This window comes from Mesoplodon mirus, assembly GCF_964341445.2.
Source record: "Mesoplodon mirus genome assembly, chromosome: 4".
NCBI lineage: Eukaryota > Metazoa > Chordata > Mammalia > Artiodactyla > Ziphiidae > Mesoplodon > Mesoplodon mirus.
In genome coordinates this window covers 180,678,815-180,704,855 of record NC_138979.1, presented here as the reverse complement: position 1 = coordinate 180,704,855, position 26,041 = coordinate 180,678,815, and the positions used below count along the sequence as shown (strand labels likewise).

Genomic DNA, 26,041 nt, shown 5'->3' with positions numbered 1-26,041 from the left:
CAAATCACATAAATTCATTAGCTTACATGTTAGAATAATACATAGTCTGATTTTCTTCATGCTATAAATTAAATTACTATAAACGTTAGTGTACAGAATACTCAGACAAAGAATGAAATATTAAATCAATATTTATCCCATGAGCTATGCACAGATACTTTAACAATTTACCTCTCAAAATATGGTTTTAATGAAGTAGTGACTCGTTGCCATAGAGCTTTTTATAATGAATCTACTTACTAAAATATTTGTTTGCAGGGAGAATAAAAGAATTTCCTCAAAACTAGAAAAGAATTTTTTAAAGCAACTTTTCAAATTACAATGTTAAAGTCATCTCCAGCTCTGTAAAAGAATATGACATGAGATCTTTAAAATTTCACTGCGTTTCAGGATTGTTCTTGAAAAGATACTCTGCCTGTAATTGAGAAAAAAGAAAAATAAGTCAACAATTTAGAATGTACTGTTAATTTACAATTTAGAATTAATAGTACATTAATTTGTACTATTAATGTTTACAATTTAAAAATGAAAGTGCACCAATTTTTTGTTTTCAAATGAGTAACAAAAATCTTATTATAAACTGTGATGAAGGTGTTAGAGGCTATTTCCCAAATAACCAGACACACAATTTCTCTGTCTCAACTGGCTTTTCATTTAGATTTGGGTATATTTTATTTTCAAATTGATATAAAAAAAAAAAAGCCTTCAATCTCTTACCAGAAAATCAACAGGATCATCGGGTCTGATCTTACAACACTCATTCAGACCTTGCATAAGCGTTGGCATAACGTGGGTCATTAAATAGTTTCTCAAGGGAATAGACTGGGCCTCCAGTAATTCTTTTTCTTCTCTTTTAACTTCCTCTAGTTGTTTACTCTACAAATAGAACATTCAGGGGTGTAATAAATAGATGGAAAAAGAAGAACGGTTTCATACGACTCACGCCAGAGTGCACTAGAAGTAGATGCTGCTATAAATGTTCATCATGTTATGATAAAGATGGCATTTCCAATTGACAAGGAAAAGATGTAAATGGTGTTTTAACAACTGCCTAGTCATATAGAAAATAATAAACTGGACCCCTACTTCACTTCTTCTTTTTTTTCCAGCATGATTTATCTTTATTATTTATCACCCCTTTTGTTCACATTCTTTTTTTTTAACATCTTTATTGGAGTATAATTGTTTTACAATGGTGTGTTAATTTCTGCTTTATAACAAAGTGAATCAGTTATACATATACATATGTTCCCATATCTCTTCCCTCTTGCGTCTCCCTCCCTCCCACCCTCCCTATCCCACCCCTCTAGGTGGTCACAAAGCACTGAGCTGATCTCCCTGTGCTATGCAGCTGCTTCTCACTAGCTATCTATTTTACGTTTGGTAGTGTATATATGTCCATGCCACTCTCTCACTTTGTCTCAGCTTACCCTTCCCCTCCCCATATCCTCAAGTCCATCCTCTAGTATGTTCACTTTCTTAATTACTTAGGCAATCCAAATCCCTCTAGGACAGGCAAAAAGATGATGATGATGATGGTGATCATGATGATGATGGTGGTGGTAATGATGATGATCCTACCTCACTTCTTAAACCAAAATAATTTTAGCTGCCCAGATGAATCAAAGTGAGAGAAAGAAAGAGAGAAAGAAAGAAAGGGAGGAAGGAAGAAAGAAAGAAGGAAAGAAAGAGGAAGGAAGGATCACAGAATCATAGAAGTGCTAATAGGGACTTCCCTGGTGGTCCAGTGGTTAAGAACCCACCTGCCAATGCAGGGGACATGGGTTCGAGCCCTGGTTGGGGAAGATCCCACATGCCGCGGAGAAACTAAGCCTGCACGCCACAACTACTGAAGCCCACGCACTCTAGAGCCTGTGCTCCACAACAAGAGAGGAACCACAGCAATGAGAAGCCCACACACCTCAATGCGGAGTAGCCCCCGCTCGCCGCAACTAGAGAAAGCCTGCGTGCAGTAACGAATACCCAACACAGCCAAAAAAACAAACAAAAAAAAGTGCTAATAGAAAGTCTCGAAGGTATTGATCTGGTGGACTTGTGTTATGCTCAGCATACAGCCCCCCTCTCTCAGGACTAATAATTCCAGATTTCCTTTGAGAAATCTCCCTTCTCCGTCTAGTGGATTGGGTGGGATTTAAGCCCATCAGTCCAGCCCACTCCTGGCCATGGACATTAGTTAAATGTGCAGCCAAAAGACAAGAAACAAGATAAAGATATAAAATACATAATGCCTTAGGTAGAATAAATGCAAAGAGGGAAATTTACTTATTTTGTTTTTGTGGTTTTTTGGCATGCAGGATCTTAGGTCCCCCACTAGGGATTGAACCTGTGTCCCCTGCACAGGGAAGCGAGAAGCCTTAACCATTGGGCCTCCAGGGAAGCACCAAGAGGGAAATTTAAAAGTATAGAAAGGGATAGGACGTGTTATGCAGTGGGGCAGGTGTTGAAATTTTAAATATGGTGTCCAGGAAAGGCCTCATTAGAAAGATGACTTTTAGCAAAGACTTGAAGCAAGGGAAGAAGTTAATCGCACAGATGACACGTTGTTTAAATGCACGAGATATTAGAGGCAGCCAGGTCACAGAGGACCTTGGGGGCCACAATAAGGAGTTTGGACTTTCATTGAACAGTGATGAACAGCCTGTGAAGAGTTTAAACATAGAATGGATGTGGTGAATCTGTATTTTTTTTTTTTTTTTTGGCCCTGCCAAGAGGCATGTGGGATCTTCCCTGACCAGGGATGGAACCTGTGCCCCCTGCATTGGGAGCATCGAGTCTTAACCACTGGACTGCCAGGAAAGTCCAGATCTGTATTTTATTTTTTGTTTTTTTAAATAAATTTATTTATTTATTTTTGGCTGTGTTGGGTCTTTGTTGCTGCACCAGGCTTTCTCTAGCTGTGGTGAGTGGGGGCTACTCTTTGTTGCAGTGCGCCATTTTCTCACTGCGGTGGCTTCTCTTGTTGCGGAGCATGGGCTCTAGGCATGCGGGCTTTAGTAGCTGTGGCACGCGGGCTCAGTAGTTGTGGCTCGTGGGCTCTAGAGCGCAGGCTCAGTAGTTGTGGCACATGGGCTTAGTCGCTCCACGGCATGTGGGATCTTCCCTGACCAGGGATGGAACCTGTGCCCCCGGCATTGGGAGCACAGAGTCTTAACCACTAGACTGCCAGGGAAGTCCACATATGTATATTATTTTTTTATTTTTTGTTTTTTAAAATAAATAAATAAATTTATTTATTTATTTTGGCTGCGTTGGGTCTTTGTTGCTGCGCCGGGCTTTCTCTAGCTGCAGCGAGCGGGGGCTACCCTTTGTTGCAGTGTGCCATTTTCTCACTGCAGTGGCTTCTCTCGTTGCGGAGCATGGGCTCTAGGCGTGCGGGCTCAGTAGTTGTGGCGCACGGGCTTAGTTGCTCCGTGGCATGTGGGGTCTTCCCGGACCAGGGCTGAAATCCGTGTCCCCTGCATTGGCAGGCGGATTCTTGACCACTGCACCACCAGGGAAGCCTAGATCTGTATTTTAGAAGGATCACCTGGCAGCAGCGGGGGAACAGACTGGAGATGGAGGGTGGAGCTGGGGAGACCAGCCAGAAGGCACCACATCGTTCTGGCACCCTGGTCAGGAGAAGGGAGCCCTGCAGGTGAATGTGAGTGCTGTTTTAGGAGGCAGAACAGATAAAACTCAGTGATTTGGAGAAGAAGGGTAGAATGAGGCTGACCCCCCAAGTTGGATGGGTAAATGGAGGAAAACCGAATGAAATCACCAGGTTGACAGGCAGCACATGGCACACTTTTACAACGATGTGTATTGTTAATGCTATGTCAATGGCTAGTTGTTATTATTGTTATTATTTACCCTAAGCAAAAGACCGGGGCATCTTTTAAAAAATGATACATATGAAAGAAATCTTAAAAAAAGAAAAAGAAATGGTACATATGACAAAACAAACAAAAACAAAAAACAACAACAAAATGTTTGGGGTATTTCTGTGACATTTGTCTATTAGCGGGATGGGAAGCCCCACCCCCCTACCCACTCCCCCGCCCCGACGCATGCGCACGCACTCACCCACTCCTCCCAGCGAGCGATCCTCTCTGCGGTCTCCGCAGCCTCCTTGTGCTGTCGCTCTGCCTCCTCCATGGCCTCCTTGGCCAGCCGTTCCTCGGCAGCCCTCCGCTCCTCTTCTGCCTTTTCTTCATCCGTTAAACCATAATTGCGAGGCTCCCCAATCTCTTTGATGAGCTGTTTGATAGCAAGTCTGTTCTGAGCGTCTTCGAGTCTTCCTACATCTTTAAAAACCAGAAGAGAGGAAGAGAGCAATACAGACTTTTATAATCTGGTCCTGGGGCTTCCCTGGGGGCGCAGAGGTTAAGAATCCGCCTGCCGGTGCAGGGGACACGGGTTTCAGCCCTGATCCGGGAAGATCCCACATGCCGCGGAGCAACTAAGCCCGTGCGCCACAACTACTGAGCCCACGTGCTGCAACCACTAAAGCCCACGCGCCTAGAGCCTGTGCTCTGCAACAAGAGAAGACACCAATGAGAAGCCCGCGCACTGCAACTAGAGAAAGGCCGCGTGCAGCAAGGAAGACCCAATGCAGCCAAAAAATAAATTAAAAAATATATATATAATCTGGTCCTGCCTGCAATCTATTCTAAGTCCATTTTTGGGAAAATTCTATTACTATAATCTTGTGATGGTAGATTGTGTAAATTACCATATGAGGGTTTCCTTTTCTAGTTACCAGCACAGTTTAGAATTTCTGGTCTCACTGGCAAATATCAGACTGGTCTCTGGGAGTCACAGGGAGCAAGACTGGGTCTCTGGTCTGAGCTGTGACAGAGTCGCCGCTGATTTGAGTGGATGGATGGGGGTGTGGACCTCCTCAAAAGGAATGAGTTCTCCACCCCGGGAAGCATTCAAGCAGAGACTGAGGCACCTCACTTGGGGGTTTCCACAGAAGGAAGTCCTGTACTTGGAGGCCGGGCTGGGTGACCTCCAGGTTTCTTTTGTTTTCTGTTTCTGAGAATCAATGATTCTAGGACACTTTTTTTTTTTTTTAATTTATTTTGGCCGCATTGCGTCTTCATTGCTGCACATGGGCTTTCTCTAGTTGTAGCGAGCTGGGGCTACTCTTCGTTGCGGTGCACGGGCTTCTCATTGCGTTAGCTTCTCTTGTTGCAGAGCACGGGCTCTAGGTGCGAGGGCTTCAGTAGTTGTGCCCCGTGGGCTCAGTAGTTGTGGCTCGCGGGCTTATTTGCTCCGCGGCATGTATGATCTTCCCGGACCAGGGATTGAACCCGTGTTCCCTGCATTGGCAGACAGATTCTTAACCACTGCACCACCAGGGAATTCCTGATTCTGGGATTATTATTTTCTTTTAATTTAATTTAATTTTTTGGCCGCACCAGCTGGCATGCGGGATCTTAGTTCCCGGACCAGACCAGGGATCGAACCCATGCCCCCTGCAGTGGAAACACGGAGTCTTAACCACTGGATCGCCAGGCAAATCCCTAGGATACATTTCCAATTCATAAAAAATTAACTGTTTCAGTTAGCCTACTTGAATAGAAAAAAGTCCAAACTCCAGAGTACGTGACTAATGTTAATATCAAGACCAAAAGAAGGAGAAGGAAGAGGAGGGGGGAGGGCAGGGGAAGAGAGGAGGAGCTCTAAGCCTCCCAGGACTCCAGTATCCAGATGCTGTCTCAGCTGGTTCTGGGGGATGAAGAGAGGCCTCGGGAGGTCCCAAAGGTCAGCCTGGCTGCTAAGCTTCCACCAGGCTAGCGGTTTCTCACCAAACCCAGAGGAAGAAGAGGTGTCAAGACCCAGAAAATCAGAAAGGAAGTTCAGGGGTCCATCAAGCCAAGGGGAGGAGAAACAGCTACAACAGATCGGATTTGGAGGCAGGGACAGTGATGGTGGAGGTGAGGTTGATGAGAGATCGTATTCACTGGATGCTCGCTGAGTACTCAGCTCTGAGTTAAGTGCTTACAGGAAACAAGAGGAATGCGATGAAGAGCTATTTGATTTCTGAGTAGCTAAGGGGCCAGCTGGCTGGTCTAAAGGCCAGGAGGGGCTCTGTGAAGAGCACCAGTGCCCTGCAATGCTATGGGGACAGGACGCTGCCCCCAAGGATACTGGGAAGATGGCCCAAAGCAGCTGGCAGCAAACCGCATATCTTTGAAGTGCCCTTTAAAAAATGCCAATTTGGTAAAAAATTAAAATTAAAATTAAAAATTAAAAATTAAATAAATAAAATTAAATTTAAAATGCCAATTTGGTATTCAACTTCATAATATATCCGCATGTTTTCATATGGCAATAACACCCGCCACACCACCAAATCCTCAAGTAGACAACTCCTCTGTCTTCTCCTGTGACTTCCCAGGCACATGGTTATACCGACCCGCCCTCCCCCAGCCCTATGAAAGCGTGCACCCAGTTGGCCGGGGGTCCTGACCCCGAGCAGCGTTGCTCCACTTGCAGGTTATCCTTGAGTTTGTTTCATACCAATATGTATCGGATGGATTTCAAGTTCATCAAAGTAGTTGAGGACAGTCTCATCTTCAGTGTTGATGTCCCGGTAGTTGCTCAGAGCCCGGAGGAACTGGTCCTGGCTGTAGTGGGTCCCCGCCACGATGCTCTCAGGGAGATTCATCACCCGCTCCTTGAGGAACTCATCGGAGGCATCCAGTGAACAAACGAATTCTGGAGAGAAGGAGAAGCTCGTGGGTTAACACAGTGACTGCGGAGCTCGCAAGCAGGTGCTGGTGGACGGGTCACCGCTCGACTGAATGTCTGGTTACCAGGTGGGATCTCCTGTCACGGCAAAGGGCCTGGCAGGTTGGCCTTCTTGCTGCCTCTCATGGAGGACAGATGCATGCCCATCACCCATGTTTCCAGAGACCACACTATGAAGCCCAATCAATGGGCATTTTGTGAGATCTATTATTTTTCTTTCCCTTCCTTCCTCCCTTCCTTTCTGCTTTCCTTCCTTCCTTCCTTCTTCTTTTTTTTTAAATTAAAACAGCAGAAATTGTAAATGCAAATCTCTAATAACCCTATGATACCTGTCATCACCTTGCCACTTTTCCAGTACAATATCACAGGCTCCCAAAGAGACTCAAGGCTATGAGGGAAATGCTTTCATGGCTGATTCGCCAACTTCATAAAAATAGAGACCTTCCTGGGATTTAAATTTTCCATGAGTTGAGCTCTTCCCTCACTTCATGCCATGGGCTATGAAACATCTATGTTCAGTAAAACATGGCCAATGCTTATCGAATATTTGATACACGGATCATATTAATGACAGTGATCATTTCACCCACCTGCAGTTTTCTTTTAAACTGTAAAAGCAGCTGTTTCTCCAGCGCCTAGCACAAATTCAGTGGATATTTGTGGAGTGAATGAATGAATGAGTGAATAATTAAAGTGTAGATCTGTGTAATAAGCTTTCTAGGCGAGTTACTGTTCTCAGCTGTTCTCAAGAGGACCAGAGTACCCTGGTGCCCAGATCAGTAGCCAGGTGTATTGAAAATAACTTGCTGCCTATAAGAGCCTGGCAAAGATTGGGACTGATTTAATTTTTATTCTAAAATTGTATTGGTTTGCCACATAAAAATGCCATTCTCACTTAACTGCATTCTAATAAGCTTTCTTTTTTTTTTTTTTTTTTTTTTTGTGCGGTACGCGGGCCTCTCACTGTTGTGGCCTCTCCCTGTTGCAGAGCACAGGCTCTGGACGCGCAGGCTCAGCGGCCATGGCTCACGGGCCTAGCCGCTCCGCGGCATGTGGGATCTTCCCAGACCGGGGCATGAACCCGTGTCCCCTGCATCGGCAGGCGGACTCTCAACTACTGCGCCACCAGGGAAGCCCCTAATAAACTTTCTTGAGTGGGTGAGAAAAATAAGTGTGTCAGGTAGAGTCCATAGTGGGGTGCTGACCAGGGGGCGTGGAACACATGTGAACTTCATCTGCTTCGTGTGAAAGCAAATAGTGAAAACAAAGGCTGAGGACAGAGCTTACAGAATAAGATCTTATAAACTCATAATCATTGTCTGATATTACCACTCTGCTGACCTATTTTACTTTAGTTTCAATGCTCATCTTTTACCATTTGATTTGCATGAGTAGCTATATTTTTCAAAAGAAAGAAGACATCTGGAGCCCCACATGCTGGTACTGTACTTAAATTGAAATTATGTCAATAAATTCACCAGAAATTGAATCTATTTAAGCTCTGTGATCTCAGACATGTAGATCAAAACTTAATAATTCTGTTCATAATCTAAGAATTACATGATGTAGTACTGTATCTTTTTTTCCAGTGATTGGGGGGGATGGAAGATTCTAGTTAATAAAATATTGCAAATAATAAGTGATATACTTGGCTTCTAATTTTCAGAGTTTTAATATGATGAAATACATTTCCCACTAGATGATATATTTTTTAAAGTCCTTTCTCTTTTGTGATTCAGAAAGAACTTCAAGATTTTGCAGTATCTCAAGATAATTATTCAGGACATCTACTGTCTTTGAACTGGCTGACTGTACATAATAAGGAATAGATTTCTGCTTGGTGAGATTGTATACAGCAAAGAGGTCTATCTGGAGCCATGTGAAAAATCTATGTCTTAACACATTTTTCCATATTCATCACATAGGTATAGCTTTAAACTTGTCTCCTTCAACTAACAGATCTGAAAAGAATCAAAATGGACATACGCTAACAGTGATAAAATGCAATGATTTATCAATGAGAGATAATACCACCTAGGACTGAATTACTGTACAATCAAATATTTCATCATTCAAATCAAGCACTGATGCTGATATTAAGCATGCTTATTATTTTCTGTATCTTATGATGTTTTTGCTTACAGACCTAGGGAGAGAATGCCCCTCCCAGGGCTACCTCTGAAGACAGTAATCAATTCACTTGAAGTGAGAGCACGCCTCACATATGCAAGCCAACCACGCCCTTTATGTAACTCAGATAACAAGCCAATATTTCTCCTGCCTTAACTCATCCCAGGGCCAGGACCAGGCAACTAGAGACCAAAGCCCACTGCAACTACTCACACTAGTCAACTCTCTAAAAAAGCTGTTTACTCTGCCCTGCTTTGCCTTTCCCATGGAAACCCCAAGAAAGGCTGTGTCCTAGACTTTCCCCTGCCTCCTGACCAAGCCTGGTGCTTCCCCATGTGGCCCTGCATGGTTGCCACAGTTCCTTCTCTGGGGAAATGTGAGTAATAAATTCTTCTTTCAATGGCATTAGCCTCACGTGTCTCAGTCACTGCCACAGACTAAAATCCCTCAGCACAAATGAGACAATGATGTGATTTCTTTCTGGAAGATAGAAAATAATGACAATTTCTAGAAAGAGGCTAATTGAAAAGAACAGACTAAACATTCCAAAGAGATTACATCTTAGACATGTTTGGACCTTATCCAACAAAGAGAGGGCAGCCCAGTGGATCAGGACTAAGAATAATGCAGCAGCTTACCTCTTGTGTTTCCATTTTCTTATCTTAGGGAGGGGTTTCATTAATTCTGGTTTTTGGAGGCAGTGGCATGAGAAGACCTGAGTTTGAATCCAAGCCCTGCCATTTACCAGCGAAGTGGACTTGGATTAGTCTCTGGACTTCAGGCTCTGGATCAAGTAAACAGGGGAGTAATTCCTACCTCACAGGCTCGTGGAAAGGCTCAATAAGCTCTCATCTTGTGTGGTGCCTGGTGCGTGACAGATGTTGGGTTGGGGTGAATTTCATCCAGCTGCCTCAGGGGGAACAGGAGGATTTACCATGGGGTTTTCAATGAATGACTGTTGCCCAGAAGTGATCAACTCTCATAAACTGGACAGACCTGGTTATTTAGACTAATCAACTTTACTTTTTAACTTTTTCTGAGGCAAATACATAAATTAATAGGAAATCTAAGATAGCCCATTCCTTCGGCATTTCGTGTTCCTGCCTCAGGCAAACAGTAAATATCCATCCTTGAGGATGACTGCTCTCTGATGGTCTCTGCTTCCAGAAGCTTCATCACAAGCTGTGCCTGGACCAGGAGCAGGAGAGGATTACAGCTGTGAACCGACTCTCCTGGGGACTTTGACACAGTGAGCAAGCAGGCCCTTCCAAGTCACAACCTTGGGCTAAGTTCCTGAAAATAGCTGTTCTTGTATTTACCATATGACCAAAACTTGATTAAACCTCATGCAAACTGATAAAAAAAGAAAAAAAACCTTTAAAGTTCATGGCAAAGTCACAAGAAATGCCTGCTAAGTACTCAGCAAATCCTTTTTTGTGGAATAAGTTGTTTATATTTCTCTTTCAAGGGTATGTTGTGAAAGCTCTGTGTAAACATGTAATAGGATAAACTTGCTGTGGAGTTAGGGAACCGAGCAGCTTTTTCCTGCCCAGTCTCAATTCTGGATTCTGAATGTCCTCCAGAAAAGATTATGGCATGGCTAGCACCTGAAGCAGAACAGAAGGGAGGGGCAGTGATCGAGTCCCTGGGGGTCTTGCCAACTGACTCAGAAGCCAGGACACTGTATAGCACAGGGAATAGAGCCAATATTTTATAATAACTACAAATGGAGTATAATCTTTAAAAATCATGAATTACTATGTTGTACACCTGAAACTTATATAATATTGTAAATTAACTATACCTCAATTTTTTTTAAAATACAGAAATAAAAAAGTCAGGGCACCAACCGATTGGCTAATCTTTTGCTCTCTTACAGGAAGGAACAGCAGAAATGAATGCTCACAAAGGGACTTCTGTCCATTTCAGAATTTTAATATCCCTGATATTTACCCCCAGTGAATTCTTTAGTTTGGAAGTTTGATTTTAAGTGTATCCTTTTACTTTTTTCCTAAAACAAACAAACAAAGCTATTTTATTCACATCAAAAAGATTGTTTTGGTACAAAAGAGATATTAAATGGCATTCATTTAAATATGACCTTGGAGAAGTCTTTTAAACTTACCAGGTATGATTAATTTATCAAAGGGAAACATTTTGCCTCTGGCCTCTTCCTCTTCCTCTTCCTCTTCTTCTGGTAAAACAAAATATACATCGTCAAGTTTATTACATGTTATTACTAAGGATAGTGCAAAAAAATTTAAATATTTCGGGACTTCCCTGGTGGTCCAGTGGTTAAGACTCCACGCTGCCAATGCAGGGGGCCTGGGTCGATCTCTGGTTGGGGAACTAGATCTTGCATGCATGCCGCAACTAAGAAGTCCGCATGCTGCAACTAAGAACCGGCCCAGCCAATAAATAAATAAATAAAATTATTCTTAAAATAATTAAATATTTTAACTAGTAGTCACTAATGAAAACTAGCCATAACTAAGAAAGCCTGCATTTTAGATATAGTCGCTCCGATTTTTTTGTTTATTTTAATTGTGACTATAATTACTCTGAACAATAAAGCTGTAACTTACTTGAATGTAAACATTCAAGATAAAGGTAACACCCACACTTACTGTTGAACAGGTCTTTGGCTTGATCATAGGTCTTTGGGAATCCATCCAAAATGTAACCTTGATTCTTGCAAGGCATGGATTTTAGCTTTTCTTTTATAAATCTAATTATATATTCATCTTCTAGTCGACCTAATAAAAAGAAGAAAAAATTACTGTGCAGTCACATTCTACATAACGAAATTGAGTTATTTGTAGTGAGGTGGATGGACCTAGAGTCTGTCATACAGAGTGAAGTAAGTCAGAAAGAGAAAAACAAATACCGTATACTAACACAAATATATGGAATCTAAAAAAAAAAAAAAAGGTCATGAAGAACCTAGGGGCAAGACGGGAATAAAGATGCAGACGTAGAGAATGGACTTGAGGATACGGGGAAGGGGTAAAAGGTAAGCAGGGACAAAGTGAGAGAGTGGCATGGACATATATATATACTACCAAACGTGAAATAGGTAGCTAGTGGGAAGCAGCCGCATAGCACAGGGAGATCAGCTCAGTGCTTTGTGACCACCTAGAGGGGTGGGATAGGGAGGGTGGGAGGGAGGGAGATGCAAGAGGGAAGAGATATGGGGATATATGTATATGTATAACTGATTCACTTTGTTATAAAGCAGAAACTAACACACCATTGTAAAGCAATTATACTCCAATAAAGATGTTAAAAAATTTTTTTTAAAGTAAAGTGATCTCAAAAATTCTTGTGGGGCTTCCCTGGTGGTGCAGTGGTTGAGAGTCCGCCTTCCGATGCAGGGGACACGGGTTCGTGCCCCGGTCTGGGAAGATCCCACATGCCGCGGAGCGGCTAGGCCCGTGAGCCATGGCCGCTGAGCCTGCGCGTCCGAAGCCTGTTGCTCCTCAACGGGAGAGGCCACAACAGTGAGAGGCCCGCGTACCGCACACACACACACAAAATGTCAAGGGGGACTTCCCTGGTGGTCCAGTGGTTAAGAATCCGACTTCCAATGCAAGGGATGCAGGTTCAATCCCTGGTCTGGGAACTAAGCTCCCACATGCCATGGGGCAACTGAGCCCGCACCCCACAACTAGAGAGCCTGTGTGCCGCAACTACCGAGCCCATGCGCTCTGGAGCCCACGCGCCGCAACTACTGAGCCCTACTGAGGGATACACTGATATCAAAGGACAATTTTTATTTAAACATTCTATCTTCAATTTTCAAAAGCTTCGTTGGTAAGGAAAGGCACATACTCGGAAATCTAGCTTCGGCCCCCTCCAAGGCATCCTTTGGTTTATTTCAGGCAGTGAGCTTTGTCATTCATTTCTATTTGTTTTAGAAATAAGTGTTCATTATGCCGGAAGGGAGCTTGAGCAGCAGTTTATGATAATTATGGAATGTGAGGACACAAAGGGCCAAGCCCAAGCGCCTTTTGCTAGAGAACTGTGACCTCCTGGAGATACGCTCGTGATCTTGGCTGCCGGCGGCCTTTGAGCATCTCGGAAGGGGACGGTCACTTCTGTTTTAAAGTGAATGAGCACAGCCCTGCTGGATGGCCTTTAAAACACCACACTGCTTCTTCTTCTTTTTTTAAAATTTTAAGTCTGCCTTTCAAATAACAGTAATGTTTAAAATGCTAATATTAATGCATATTCATAATTACTAAAACTTGGTTTAAAAACAGAGAGCTGTAACCAAGGTTTTTAAAATAATCCATACACAGTAGAGACACTACGCTATCAACATAAAAGTTGATACGTTTACATACATCCCCCCCCCAACTTTTTATTTTCAAACTCACAGCAAAGTTGAAAGACTAGTTCAATGATCACCTGGAATCCCACCAACCACTGGGATTCTGTGCATTCTAGTGATTTCACCGAGTCCCCATTTTGGCTGAACAGTCAGGGGCCGACAGGAGTGGAATCATGAATAGAAAAGGATACGGAGGTGTCTCACTGTGGGATTGTGAGATCTGTCTTGCTGGAATCCTTAGAATCACATGATGACACATTGGTTCACGTGAGGGAGAAGTGTACTAACCTCTGCGTCCTCGTCCTGTGAAATTTCTACATAGGTTAATGCCATGGGTTCACAGGTGTTATTTTGTTTCAACATGACCTGGGTCCGTGTTTCTAGTTTCAGGTAAATATGAATAGGAAGGAGTTTGGGACAAACTTGAAGAAAAAAGTACTTTCCTAAGGTAAAGGGGACTGACTGCGCCATCGCCATCTTGTAGGAAGTGGGTGGGAGGGCAGACTGACAGGAGGCAGGTTTGCCTCCCTCCCCGTTCCCCTCTGAAGACAGAGGCTGCTGACCCAGTTTGGCCTCTCTTGCATCTGCGGGAAGAACAGACTCTGCTGCCAAGGACAGGCCCTTCTTGAACTTGGGTGATGCAATGACTGCTCTCAGCCATAATTCTTGTTCTGTGTGGTCACCTCCCTGGACGTGAAAAGAGCCCAGTCAGTACTTCACGTCATCCTGTTACACAAAGTCATTGGATAAGACTTTTGGGTCCTTGCAGAGACCAGTTATATGTTCCTGTCAGTAAATGCTGTCCCATGTTTGTTTCTGGCCCTACACCCCAGGCTTACAAAGTATGTACACATGGCCATATTCACCTGTGGCTTCCTAAAACTCCCAGTCCCCTGCCCTTTCACGTGGCCTTGCCAGACTTCCTTCCACAGGTGGCCTCACAATGGAGTGTCTTATTTTGTTTTTTTCCCCTCTCCCAAAAGGTAGGAGCCAGGACGCTATTAAACTCTAAAACCAAAATAGTGATTCCCCAGTGTCACAGGCGAGGCAGGGGCAGTGTCATATCTCAAAGTGTTGATCTGCATTTTTCTGCGTACCTTTTCCTCTGGGCAATTGCTCTGGGATTCCAAATTCCATCTCCTCCTGGCCCAGCCCACAGCAAAGCAGAAACCCAGACTCAGATGATGAGCTGGTTTAAGTGAATGCTCAGTGTATGCAGACAAAAACATTTTCTCCACCCCATAAGCTAGATTGGAGTGGCCTGGGGGAAGGAGAGGAAAAGGGGTAAACAGGACTTCAGAGGAGGGTGTGAAGGGATTACTGCTGACAAGAGCAGCTGGGAAGACGACTGCCTGGAGGGACAAAGGGTGGGGTGCCAGAACACCTGAGAGGGGAGGGCGGGCCAGAGCGGGGGGGGGGGGGGGGGGGGCAGGGGAATGCAGTGGGCGGTGCTCAGGGGGAGGGGAATGCAGTGGGCGGTGCTCAGGGGGAGGGGAATGCAGTGGGCGGTGCTCAGGGGGAGGGCCAGTTTATACCTCTGTCCTTCTTCCCTGACCCCGACTGGCCCCAGCCCAACCCTGGAGGATCAGAGACAGCCACCAGCAAGATGGGAGAAGTAAGAGGCAGGAAACCAAATGTGCTTGAGAGGATGGGAGGTGGGGAAATTCTCCATTGAGTAAGAGTCCAAACTTGCTTACACGTTGGACTGGTTTATAGCCAATGCCAGTATTACCAGTTTGATGGAGGTTCTCAACTATCTAGGTGTAAAAATGAAATGGTTTTATTTTTCTCATAACTGCTGCTGACTGCTTTCCTGCTGGGTGGCAAGCTCCTTTAAAGACATCTCAGTTCAAAACTTCGTTTGTGATTATTTGATTGGAATGGACTTCTGAAAGCATGAATAAACAGAGAGCCCACTTACTTATTATCTAAGAGCTTCAGTGGGACCAGCCTGAAATTCCACCCAAGGGTGGGGAAAGGATGAGTCCAGAGTTTGAGTTTCAAGGGACACCTTACTGGGATGCCTGTGTTCAGCAAACTGGTTAAAATTACCCCGTGGGCAAGAATATTTTTCTATTTATTTGTATTTCTTCCTGAATGAATTAATTATTGGTCCAAGTTATTCATCCATTTTTTTTTTCTCTTCAGGATTTAATGATTTTCTAATTAGTTTGCCTGAGCGTTTTATGCATGAAGGCTATTAACTCTTTGTCATATTGGTGGCAAATACTTTTTCCTGATTTGCCCTTTGCCTTTTAATTAATGTTTTTTGATGCTTTATAAATATTTATGACTACACATTTGATTGTTTTAAAACTTAGGTAATTCTTTCCCATCTTATAACCAATAGTCAACAAAATGTTAATGAGGGGGCTTCCCTGGTGGCGCAGTGGTTGAGGGTCCGCCTGCCGATGCAGGGGATACGGGTTCGTGCCCCGGTCCGGGAAGATCCCACATGCCGCAGAGCAGCTGGGCCCGTGAGCCATGGCCGCTGAGCCTGCGCGTCCGGAGCCTGTGCGCCGCAACGGGAGAGGCCACAACAGTGAGAGCCCCGCGTACCGCAAAAAAAAAAAAAAAAAAAAAAAAAAAAAATGTTAATGGGGATTTTTTCCCCCGGGGTTGAGATAGTGAATGATTTTGTGTGTGTGTGTGTGTGTGTGTGTGTGTGGTTGTTATAATTTCTGTACTTTACTTTTAATAGCAAACAAGTAGTTTTTTATAACAAGGAAATAAATCCCACCGTTACAGAGGCAGTTCAGCGTGTGCTGTGCGGTTACCTGCATTCTGCTCCAGGCTTTCCTTGATGCCGTCCAAGAGCTCCTGAGCCTCCTCCACGGTCTCCTCTTCTCCCTCCTCTTCACCTTCTTCTTCTCCTCCTTCCCCTACATCCTTCGGTGTAATGATCGCCTCCTACATACCACAGGGATATTCAAATCAGATGATGCCCTGCATTGATTGGCTGCTCATAAATCATCTGGTGAGTGATCCTGGAAAAGGCTGGTACCCAAACAGGGGAGGTGCTCAAGGACAGCTGTGCAAAAGTGGTCAGGATGCGCCTATCTATCTACGAAGACAGATAAGAGCCTCGGGGGTTTTCTTACTCTATTTTAGGAGAATAATCTATTTCTGTGCTAATGCCAGAACTACTTAAGAATCAATCAATTCTAGGAATTCCCTGGTGGTCCAGTGGTTAGGACTCCGAGCTTCCACTACAGGGGGCCCAGGTTGGATCCCTGGTTGGGGAAGTAATCCTAATCCTGCAAGCTGCATGATGCAGCCAAAAAACAAACAAACAAACAAAAAAGAATCAACACTTTTCCAAGTATCAGGTTGGATCTTACTTGGGGGACACACATTTTGTAGAAATCAAGACTTTTAATAATCACCTTTGGAAATGTACTTCAGTACCTACCATTCCCAATAAAATGATAAGAAGCAGCTATTTGGGGAGAAGGAGGGACAGCAGAGCACAGAGAATTTTCAGGGCAGTGAAAACTACTCTGTATGATACTATAATGGTGGACACATTTCATTATACATTTGTCCAAACCCATAGAATGTACAACAGCAAGAGTGAACCCTAATGGCAAGTACGGACTTTAGGTGATCTGATAGGTGAATATAAATTCATCGATGTAACAGATGTGCCACTCTGGTGGGGTTTAATGATAATGGGGTAGGCTGCCTGTGCAAGGGGTAGGGGATGTAGGGGAAATCTCTGTACCTTCCTCTCAACTTTGCTGTGAACCTAAAACTGCACTAAGAAAATAGTCTTTTTTTTTAAGCTGTTGATAAACGGTCTGATAATACCCTGAGAAATACATCAAGAATAAAAAAAACCTGTGTATATATCCGAAAAAAACAAAAACACTAATTCAAAATGATATGTGCACCCCAAAGTTCATAGCAGCATTATTTACAGTAGCCAAAATATGGAAGCAGACTAACTTCCATCAACAGATAAATGGATAAACAAGATATGGTGTGTGTGTGTGTGTATATATATATATATATATATATATATATATATATACACACACACACACACATACTCATACATACAATGGAATACTACTCAGCCATAAAAAAGAATGAAGTGTTGCCATTTGCAGCAACATGGATGGACTTGGAGGGCATTATGCTAAGTGAAATAAGTCAGACAGAGTAAGACAAATATTGTATGATATCACTTATATGTGGAATCTAAAAAATACAACTAGTGTATATAACAAAAAGGAAGCAGACTCACAGATGTAGAGAACAAACTAGTGGTTACTGGTGAGGAGACAGAAGGGGAAATGGGCTAGGTAGGGGGAGGGGATTAAGAGGTACAAACTATTAGGTATAAAATAAAGTACAATAAGGATATATTGTACAACATGGGGAATGTAGACAATGCATCTTAATAACTATAAATGGAGTATAAGCTTTAAAAATTGTGAATCACTACACTGTACACCTGTAAGTTATATAATATTGTACATCAACTATACTTCAATTAAAAAAAAAGAATAAAGAAAAAAATGAAAATGTTCCAGTCAATAGAGAGAATGCAAGATATATTTTGAGCAACAGCTGGAGAAAGACTAAATTTTAAGGGCGACCCATGAAAGACGCTTCCAGAGGAAAAGTCATGTGGGTTTCTGTGTTTCCATAACGGAGCCAACAACAAAATCCAATTAAAATAACAAATCTCTTTGTAGGATATGCCATGGAAAATTAGTGATTTCTTAATTATAACTAAGACAAAGCATTTTTAAAATATAAAAATTCACAGTAAAGTAGTTAAAAGTGTTACCAGTTTTGCTATGGCTTCGGAAATGACATCCTTCAATTTAATGTGATGCAGTTTGTAGTATTTGGACAACACTTCAGCGATGCTGGATTTTCCCACAGCAGGAGGGCCAAGAATGCAAATTTTGATGGGCTAAAAGGGAGAATAAGCATCATACAGGGAGCTCTGAACCATCTGTAGCTAGACAGTGTTCGTTATTTCAAGGGTCGCAGCCCTTTTAAGTCTCGGGATCCTGCAGGCTGACTCTCACTCCTCCATCAAGACCCCAGAGTCGGGCTTCCCTGGTGGCGCAGTGGTTGAGAGTCCGCCTGCCAGTGCAGGGGATACGGGTTCGTGCCCCGGTCCGGGAAGATCCCACATCCCACATGCCACAGAGCGGCTGGGCCTGTGAGCCATGGCCGCTGAGCCTGCGCGTCCGGAGCCTGTGCTCCACAATGGGAGACGCCACAACAGTGAGAGGCCCGCATACCGCAAAAATAAATAAATAAATAAATAAATAAATAAAAATAAAAAATAAATGAAAACAGTTAATTTATCCTAGTTTTTAAAAATACACTCATTTTTTAAATTTTATTTTTTATTAGTTATCTATCTTATACATATTAATGTATATATGTCAATCCCAATCTCCCAGTTCATCCTACCACCACCACCCCACCCCTGAACCCCCTGCTTTCCCGCCCTTGGTGTCCATAAGTTTGTTCTCTACATCTGAAAAATACACTCATTTAAAAAAAAAGTTTCTAGAAGCTCATCACATTCATAACCGGTGAGCAAATGTTTGTTTATTTCTAATAGAAATAAAAACATCAGTGACAAATAGTCATTTCTTTCAAAATGGTCCAAACAGTTGTGAAACTAAAGCCTGGTATTTTGCAAGGCAATTTTTAAATTTTTTTAAATTTTTTTTTTTAATTTTTATTTTTTGTGGTATGCGGGCCTCTCACTGTTGTGGCCTCTCCCGATGTGGAGCACAGGCTCCGGATGCACAGGCTCAGCGGCCATGGCTCACGGGCCCAGCCGCTCCACGGCATGCGAGATCCTCCCGGACTGGGGCACGAACCCATGTCCCCTGCGTCGGCAGGCAGACTCTTAACCACCGCGCCACCAGGGAAGCCCAAATTTTTAAAATTTTAAATTAAAAAAAATTTTTTTAATCATGCCATTGAAAAGCATTTCCATGGACAGAGTGTCCATGTGTTTAAAGACTACATGCTTGCATGCACAGAGCTGGTTATCGTTATTATTGCTACTAACGTTATTATTATTACTACGACTATTGTTATTATTACTATTTGTCAGATGAGGAAGCCAAGGCTGTGAAGGGAGGGAGCAGGGCTACTGCAGTGGCGCTGGGTGAGGCGTGGTGGGCGTGAACAACCCTGTCTGCTTAGGGACAGGCTCTCTCAGGGTGATGGCAATGACCAAGACGGCGGGCAGTGGAGGGTGGCAGCGGTCAGGAGAGCATCTCTGGAGCTGAGTATTGATGGACAGGGCTGGGCTCCGAGGTAGGCATGGTGCAGTCACCAAGGCCTGAGGTCTGGCTGTCACCTGGGCAGGTTCACGTGCCTTGTTTCATCCACACACCAAGGGAGGATCTGTCTCCTGGGGTAAGCTCCCCTCATCCGGGTACAAAACCAGAATGGTAGTTTATTTAGTTATAATGAGAAGTAGGGTTGCCACTGAACTCAGAACACTCCAAGTGCACGTGTCTGGCACATTTACCCCTCAAGGCAGACACATTTAGAAAGTAGCTTGATGAGCTTTGATCAGACCACAGAGAGTTGGATGAATGGACCGCTGAATGGTGTTAGGTCAAGGTGATTGGATGCACCTGTCTCTGCATAGGGATGACTTTGCCTTGCTAAAGGAACTGGAGTTGTGGAGGCCCTTGGCTTGAGGCTCCATCTTGCTGGATGTCGCTGGTGTGGCACTGTCTACATTGTCCTTGGTCGTGTTTCCTCTTCTATGCTGCCAAGCTGACCAATGCCCCCAGGGATGGATAGACTCAGTTTAATTTTTAGATATGCTTACTCCTTCTATCACGTCCTGTCCAGTTTTGCTAATCAGGAACCATATGGTCTCTTTAGGGTGTCTTGTCCCATCTCTACTCTGACTGGGTGTTGTTTTACGTTGACCCACAAACGACAATACTAGTCTAACCTCTCAGGTTGCTCTGTGCCTCGGGACAGCCTCCAAGTAGAGCCATCGTGGGTGTCTCAGATGCTTAAAAGGATCATTGTTTCTTTTTTTTTTAATTTTTAAAAAAACCTTTTGGCCGTGCCACACAGCATGTGGGATCTTAGTTCTCCAGCCAGGGATCAAACCCGTGCCCCCTGCAATGGAAGCCCTGGAAGTGCAGAGTCTTAACCACTGAACCACCAGGGAAGTCTCGGATCATTGTTTCTTTTGTAAAGTGGTACATCTTTTTTTTTTTAATTACTTAATTAAAATTTTTTTAAAATTTTTTCTTTCTAGTTTTTAAAGTGGCACATCTTTTACTGATTCTCAACAAGGCATGATTTTCAGGAGAATATTGTTCTTAGGATACAATGGCAACTCTACTTGCTTTTATGCAGTATTTCCATGCACGATGGCAATTCAACTATGATGGCACCTGTTACTCATAGACTATAGTTTTCAAAATGCCTTCTCATGTCATATTTACTCTCATCTTTGGAATGCCTCCCTGGGATAAATCCAAAGATGTGGGCAAGTGCTGCATTTACCTGATTTCAGAGAGGGGTGTGTGGAGGTTCCCAGAGTAAGGCCATTCTAGCTAAATTGGCATCTTAGCTAATTTGAATCCCTGACTAGCTGTGTGACCTTGAAGAAATTGCTCCATCTTCTGAGCCTTGGTTTCCTCATCTATATATGTAGATAAGAATATCTATGAAAAGTTGTGGTGATTAAAATGACTGGCAAATCCCCTGGCCAACAAGAAAAGATCAAAGTAATCATCAGACGTCCCCACCTCCTACCTACCCTTTTCCAGATGTATACCCGGGGTGAAACAGGCAGATCAGTAAGGTACCAGACATTTTCCCTTATAGGGACAACTCTGTGACAGTCAGTCTGGGGCTTACTATCATGTTCAATTTGTGTCAAGCATAACAGTCATCTCTGTCAACTTAAAAATTTTTAATATTCGATTGGCAAGTATCAATAGAATATAGAGGTAGATTTTTTTGGCCTGGGCAATAGGTCAGATTTGAAAAAAAACTTGAGGGAATTCCCTGGCGGTCCAGTGGTTAGGACTCCACGCTTTCACTGCAGGGGGCACGGGTTTGATCCCTGGTTGGGGAATTAGGATCCCGCAAGCTGCGTGGTGTGGCCAAAAAAAAAAAAAAAAGATTGAAAAAGAACTTGAATTGAGAAATTCAGACATTTGAAAAAGTACTTTCATTGGTGTAATTACACCAAAAGTTTCATTTACTTTGCTTAAATCAGAAGTTTAAACAGGAAGTGGTTATAGTTACCAATAATCTTCTGCTTTGCTTGTACTCTTTGAGGATACTGTTGATATTTTCCACAAATCCTGCTTGAGCGAACCATCGAATGTTAAAATTTTCCTTCACAAAGAGTGTTTCCATTCTCAAATTGACCAGTAAATGGTCAATATCCTCTTGCTAAGAGATAAAGGAACATTAGAGATTTGTCCTTCCCCCCCACCACTTGAGAGTTATAACAAACCCAAATCACTGAAGTTACTGAAGAAAAAAATATGAACACATTCACTAAACATGGCCGTCAACTAAGGCAGCTCTAAGTTTTGACAGACCACCTGCTGTGAGACTCTGGGACCCTAAACTTCCCTCACATCTGCACTCTTGTGGTGGGCGGCAACCTGGCTTGTACAGTGACACAAGCAACTCAAAGAGTAGGGAGATACTACAAACCCAAGTGGAAGGTTTCCTTCCTTTTTTTTTTTTTTTACAAATTTTAATACTACCTATTTTTTGAGTAGTGCAATCACACAGTTCAAAATCCAAAAGAACAAAAAGTATAGGGGAAACTTATACACACTACCATATATAAAATAGATAACCAACAGGACCTACTGTATAGCACAGGGAACTCTACTCAGTATTTTGTAATAACCTATAAGGGAAAAGAATCTGGAAAAATATATATATATGAATAACTGAATCACTCTGCTGTACACCTGAAACTAACACAACATTGGAAATCAACTATACTTCAATTAAAAAAAAACAGTAGAGGGGAAAGCACTCCCTTTGGTCCCCATCTCCACCCACCCAGTTCTGCTCCTCCGAGGCAACCAATGATATCAGTTCTTTCAGAAACATGTTCCCATGCACCGTTTTGTTGCAATTTATTCCTAAACATATTATATTCTAAAACAAGCTGGAAGAATGCACTGTATGACTAAAACTGTACTTTCGTTGCTGCTGTGATGGAATTAGAAATTCAGCCTCCTGTTTGAATTTTTGAAAGAGGCCAAAGAAAGCAACACCCAGTGTTTGTAGAGCATTTTACACATCAGACAGCTTTCAAATACATTTTCTGACCACAACCTCGGAGGGTTTTTCAAAAAAAGAAAAAACAAAAAACCACAGGCTCACAGAGCTGAAGAGGAAGTTGCGATAGCTAAGACTGCCAGCTGTTCAGGAGGAGGTGAAAGGAACTTGGAAGCCAGGTCTTCTGACTCCAAACCCCTCAAGAACCAACACCTTTAGGACAAGAGTAGAAAAAAAAAGAATCTCTTATATACTAACTGTTAAGTCCTTGGTTAGGAAAGCATTTTCTTTGGGTACTTTCTGGATTTTCCCAGGGCCAGTACTTTTACTGATGCACTGTTAGAGAAAAAGAGAAATATCATTTGGTTGACCTGTAAGGTTTCAATATAAAATTTCTCAAATGAACATAAACATAACAATACAAAAAAATTTGCAAAGCAACGGGGGAGAGCACCGAGGGTGTTCACCGGTGTATTTGTTGCATATGTAGCTAAAGAGCACAGAGATGAATAAGGCCCGATCTCTGCCCTCAGGGGGCCCCCAGTCTGAAAAGGGAGAGACAGATGCTTGTGTGTATTGTCTGATGCTGGGCGTCTGGAAAAGAGGGGCTTGCCCATGGGGGAGGTGGGATGGAGCCAGGAGGGTGCAGAGGAAGATGTCTGAGCCAAATCTTAAGAATTAGTAGGGGGAGGGCTTCCCTGGTGGCGCAGTGGTTGAGAGTCCGCCTGCCGATGCAGGGGACACGGGTTCGTGCCCCGGTCTGTGAAGATCCCACATGCCATGGAGCGGCTGGGCCCGTGAGCCATGCCTGCTGAGCCTGCGCGTCCAGAGCCTGTGCTCCGCAAAAGGAGATGCCACAACAGTGAGAGGCCCGCGTACCACAAAAATAAATAAATAAATAAATAAATAAATAAAAGAATTAGTAGGGGTGGCCAAGGAAAGGGCGAGAGAAGGCCACACTGGCTGGGCCAGCTGGGCCATAAGGTGACAGGTGGCTTTAGCCAGAGCAGCCCAGATAGGAAAGGGGACCCTCAGAGACCCAGAGCTCCTGGAAGCGGCCATAGGTTTGGTGAACTTGACCATATGAGTACTTTGGGGAACAAGTCACAGATAGATTTTATTTTATTTTATTTTTTGTGGTACACGGGCCTCTCACTGTTGTGGCCTCTCCCACTGAGGAGCACCAGGCTCTGGACGGGCAGGCTCAGCAGCCATGGCTCACGGGCCCAGCCACTCTGCGGCATGTGGGATCTTCCCGGACCAGGGCACGAACCCGTGTCCCCTGCATCGGCAGGTGGACTCTCGACCACTGCGCCACCAGGGAAGCCCCACAGATAGATTTTAGTAGCGCGGTGTGTGATTTGTGTGTGTGTGAGTCCTACAGTGGACTTTTTTTTGCTCCCCTCTGTGCATATACTGGAGAAAAAAACACTGTGGTTTTAATTTCCCAATACATATACTGCAGATACAAATAGCAAGCTTGGGTTTGAGGATATTGTATTTTAGGAGTCCCCAGTCTTGTTAGCACTCCTGATCCCATAATTATAATACTTTGGCGAGGGCGGTGGGGGGGAGGGTAAAATGATTTAAGAGATGCCATCCAATCTGGGATGACATGGCCATACCTTGACAAAGTCTTCCAGAGTATGAACTGACTCGTCCACAGCCACCAGGTAATGGAACTTTGGCACATGGTCTATGACGTTCTGTATCACTCTGCAGACCGCCAGGGAACATCATCCCCGGAGGGAATAAACAAAGGAGATGTAGTAAATAGAATTCAATGGATGCCACCCCCATGGACCAGATGCTGGGTTTGGTGATTTAGCAATTATCTTATTTTCCAACAAGGTCAGGGTTGGGATGATGGTCCCCACTCTACAGTGAAGGAAGCTGGTAAAGAGTTAAGTGACATTTCTTGGGCTGAAGAGCTAATGGGAAGGTAGAAGGGCAGGGATTGGAAGCCAGTCCACCTGGCTCCAGATTCGCCCCAAGTACAAGAGTAGCTGAGCCCCGACAGGACTTGCGTTGATGAAGTCCGCTTACCCAGTGGCTCATTAAAGTCCCAAAACAATGCTTTGGGGAAGGTGTTTCACAAAGTAAAACACAGATTCACAGAAGCTGTGACTCCTTAAGTCACACAGCACAGAGTGGCTTAGATTTCCTACTCTGGATTAATTATGAATGATGGCCAACGTGTCTGAGGGCTTAACCCCGTCAGGCCTGTGCTGTGGGCTTTCCAGGTGTTACCCCATGGAATTCTCAGAACAACCCTATCAGGTAAGGCTATTATCATCCGCATCTCACAAATGAGAAAATCAGACCCAAAGGGGTTAAGCAACTCTCCCAAATTCACACAGCTAGTGAGAGGCAGGACAGGGATTGGAATACAGATGAAAAAAATTCCAGAGGAACAATAGTGAATGGAAAACTGTCCCAAGACTGTAGATTCTACCTCCATCTCAGCTTCCTTTTCAGTCAAACGAAAATAAAGCAAACGCACCTGTCTAAATATCCATTTCATATTTGTTTTATATTAATTTCACAGAACATTTCCTCTTGTAGCTTCTTTCTTTGTTAAATAGTTGACAGTCTTCAAGAAGCTTGTTGGAAAAAAGTGCTACCGCAAGGGCCCCCGAGTCCTTGTGTAATGGGAATAATTTAATTAATTTAATAATGTATGATTCTTTCACAACTTTAAAACCTGATAATGTAATCATGCAAAATCTCTGCAGGCAAAAAGGGTCTGTGTCAGCCCTGCCGTGTCCAGTGTCAATGCTGGCTGGAGCAGATCCAGGTTTTATGTGGAGTCTGAAGCTTAGACAACTTAGGGGATCCCTCTTTGAGAACAATAAGAAAAATGAAGTTTAGGGTCATGCAAGGGACCCATGCAGGGGAGCGTCTTGAAGCTTAAGCTTCATTGTTTCCCAGTAAATCTGTAAATCCGCTTGGGATTGAGACTAATTTAATAGTGGCTGGTGGATGGGAGAAAAAGGGGGGAATCTAGAAACCAGAAAGAATCTCAGAGAGGTGCTGCTCCCTCCTGTGGGGTGAGCCGAGGGGTTGACAGAATAAAGCCCCTGGAACTCGAAATGTAGAAGCAATGAACTGCAAATAAAGTGAATCTTATCTTTGTTTAAGTAAGTGTCTGCAAAGAAGGAGAAGGGGACCTGGGGATACTCTGTGAGTCTGAAAAACCCGTGTTAACATCACTTAACAATTGCCAAAAAAAAAAGAAAAAAAGCTTCTGGTTTATAGTTCACAGATTTCTGGAATTTAAGTTGGTGGGCTGGACATATCAATCTCATCTGGGACAAAGGACCAGGTCCCCAGAATGCATATAAAGAGTTCATTTCCCATATTGGAAGACATGCTATTCTGCTGGTAAGGTTTCTAAAAGGTGAACTTGAACTTGCTATCAGAAGTGTGGAGCATTTAGGTGATGGACACTATTTCATCAGATGCAAAGTGGAGATGATAAAAGTACCTTCTGCTTAGGGTTGTTGTGAAGAAGAAATACAATAATACACGTGGGGGTCTTAG

At 43.5% G+C, this 26,041-nt stretch overlaps 1 protein-coding gene across 3 annotated transcripts in view; it reads right to left on the bottom strand.

Moving 5' to 3' along the window:
* Positions 1-113: 113 nt before the first annotated feature.
* The window catches only part of AK7 (adenylate kinase 7), a 53,926-nt gene continuing 27,998 nt past the window's right edge, over positions 114-26,041 (bottom strand). Inside the window, exons 8-18 of one of the 3 annotated variants that reach the window (XM_082616802.1) lie at positions 24,124-24,214; positions 22,757-22,834; positions 21,497-21,646; positions 18,021-18,149; positions 16,000-16,132; positions 11,517-11,645; positions 11,015-11,083; positions 6,529-6,726; positions 4,084-4,304; positions 718-876; positions 114-415 (exon numbers count right to left, since the gene is read on the bottom strand). In XM_082616802.1, the coding sequence (XP_082472928.1) occupies positions 377-415; positions 718-876; positions 4,084-4,304; positions 6,529-6,726; positions 11,015-11,083; positions 11,517-11,645; positions 16,000-16,132; positions 18,021-18,149; positions 21,497-21,646; positions 22,757-22,834; positions 24,124-24,214 (1,396 nt within the window). In that variant the 3' untranslated portion in view covers positions 114-376. The remainder of the gene's footprint in view (positions 416-717; positions 877-4,083; positions 4,305-6,528; positions 6,727-11,014; positions 11,084-11,516; positions 11,646-15,999; positions 16,133-18,020; positions 18,150-21,496; positions 21,647-22,756; positions 22,835-24,123; positions 24,215-26,041) is intronic. The other 2 variants (XM_082616803.1, XM_082616804.1) reach the window with 2 other exon arrangements.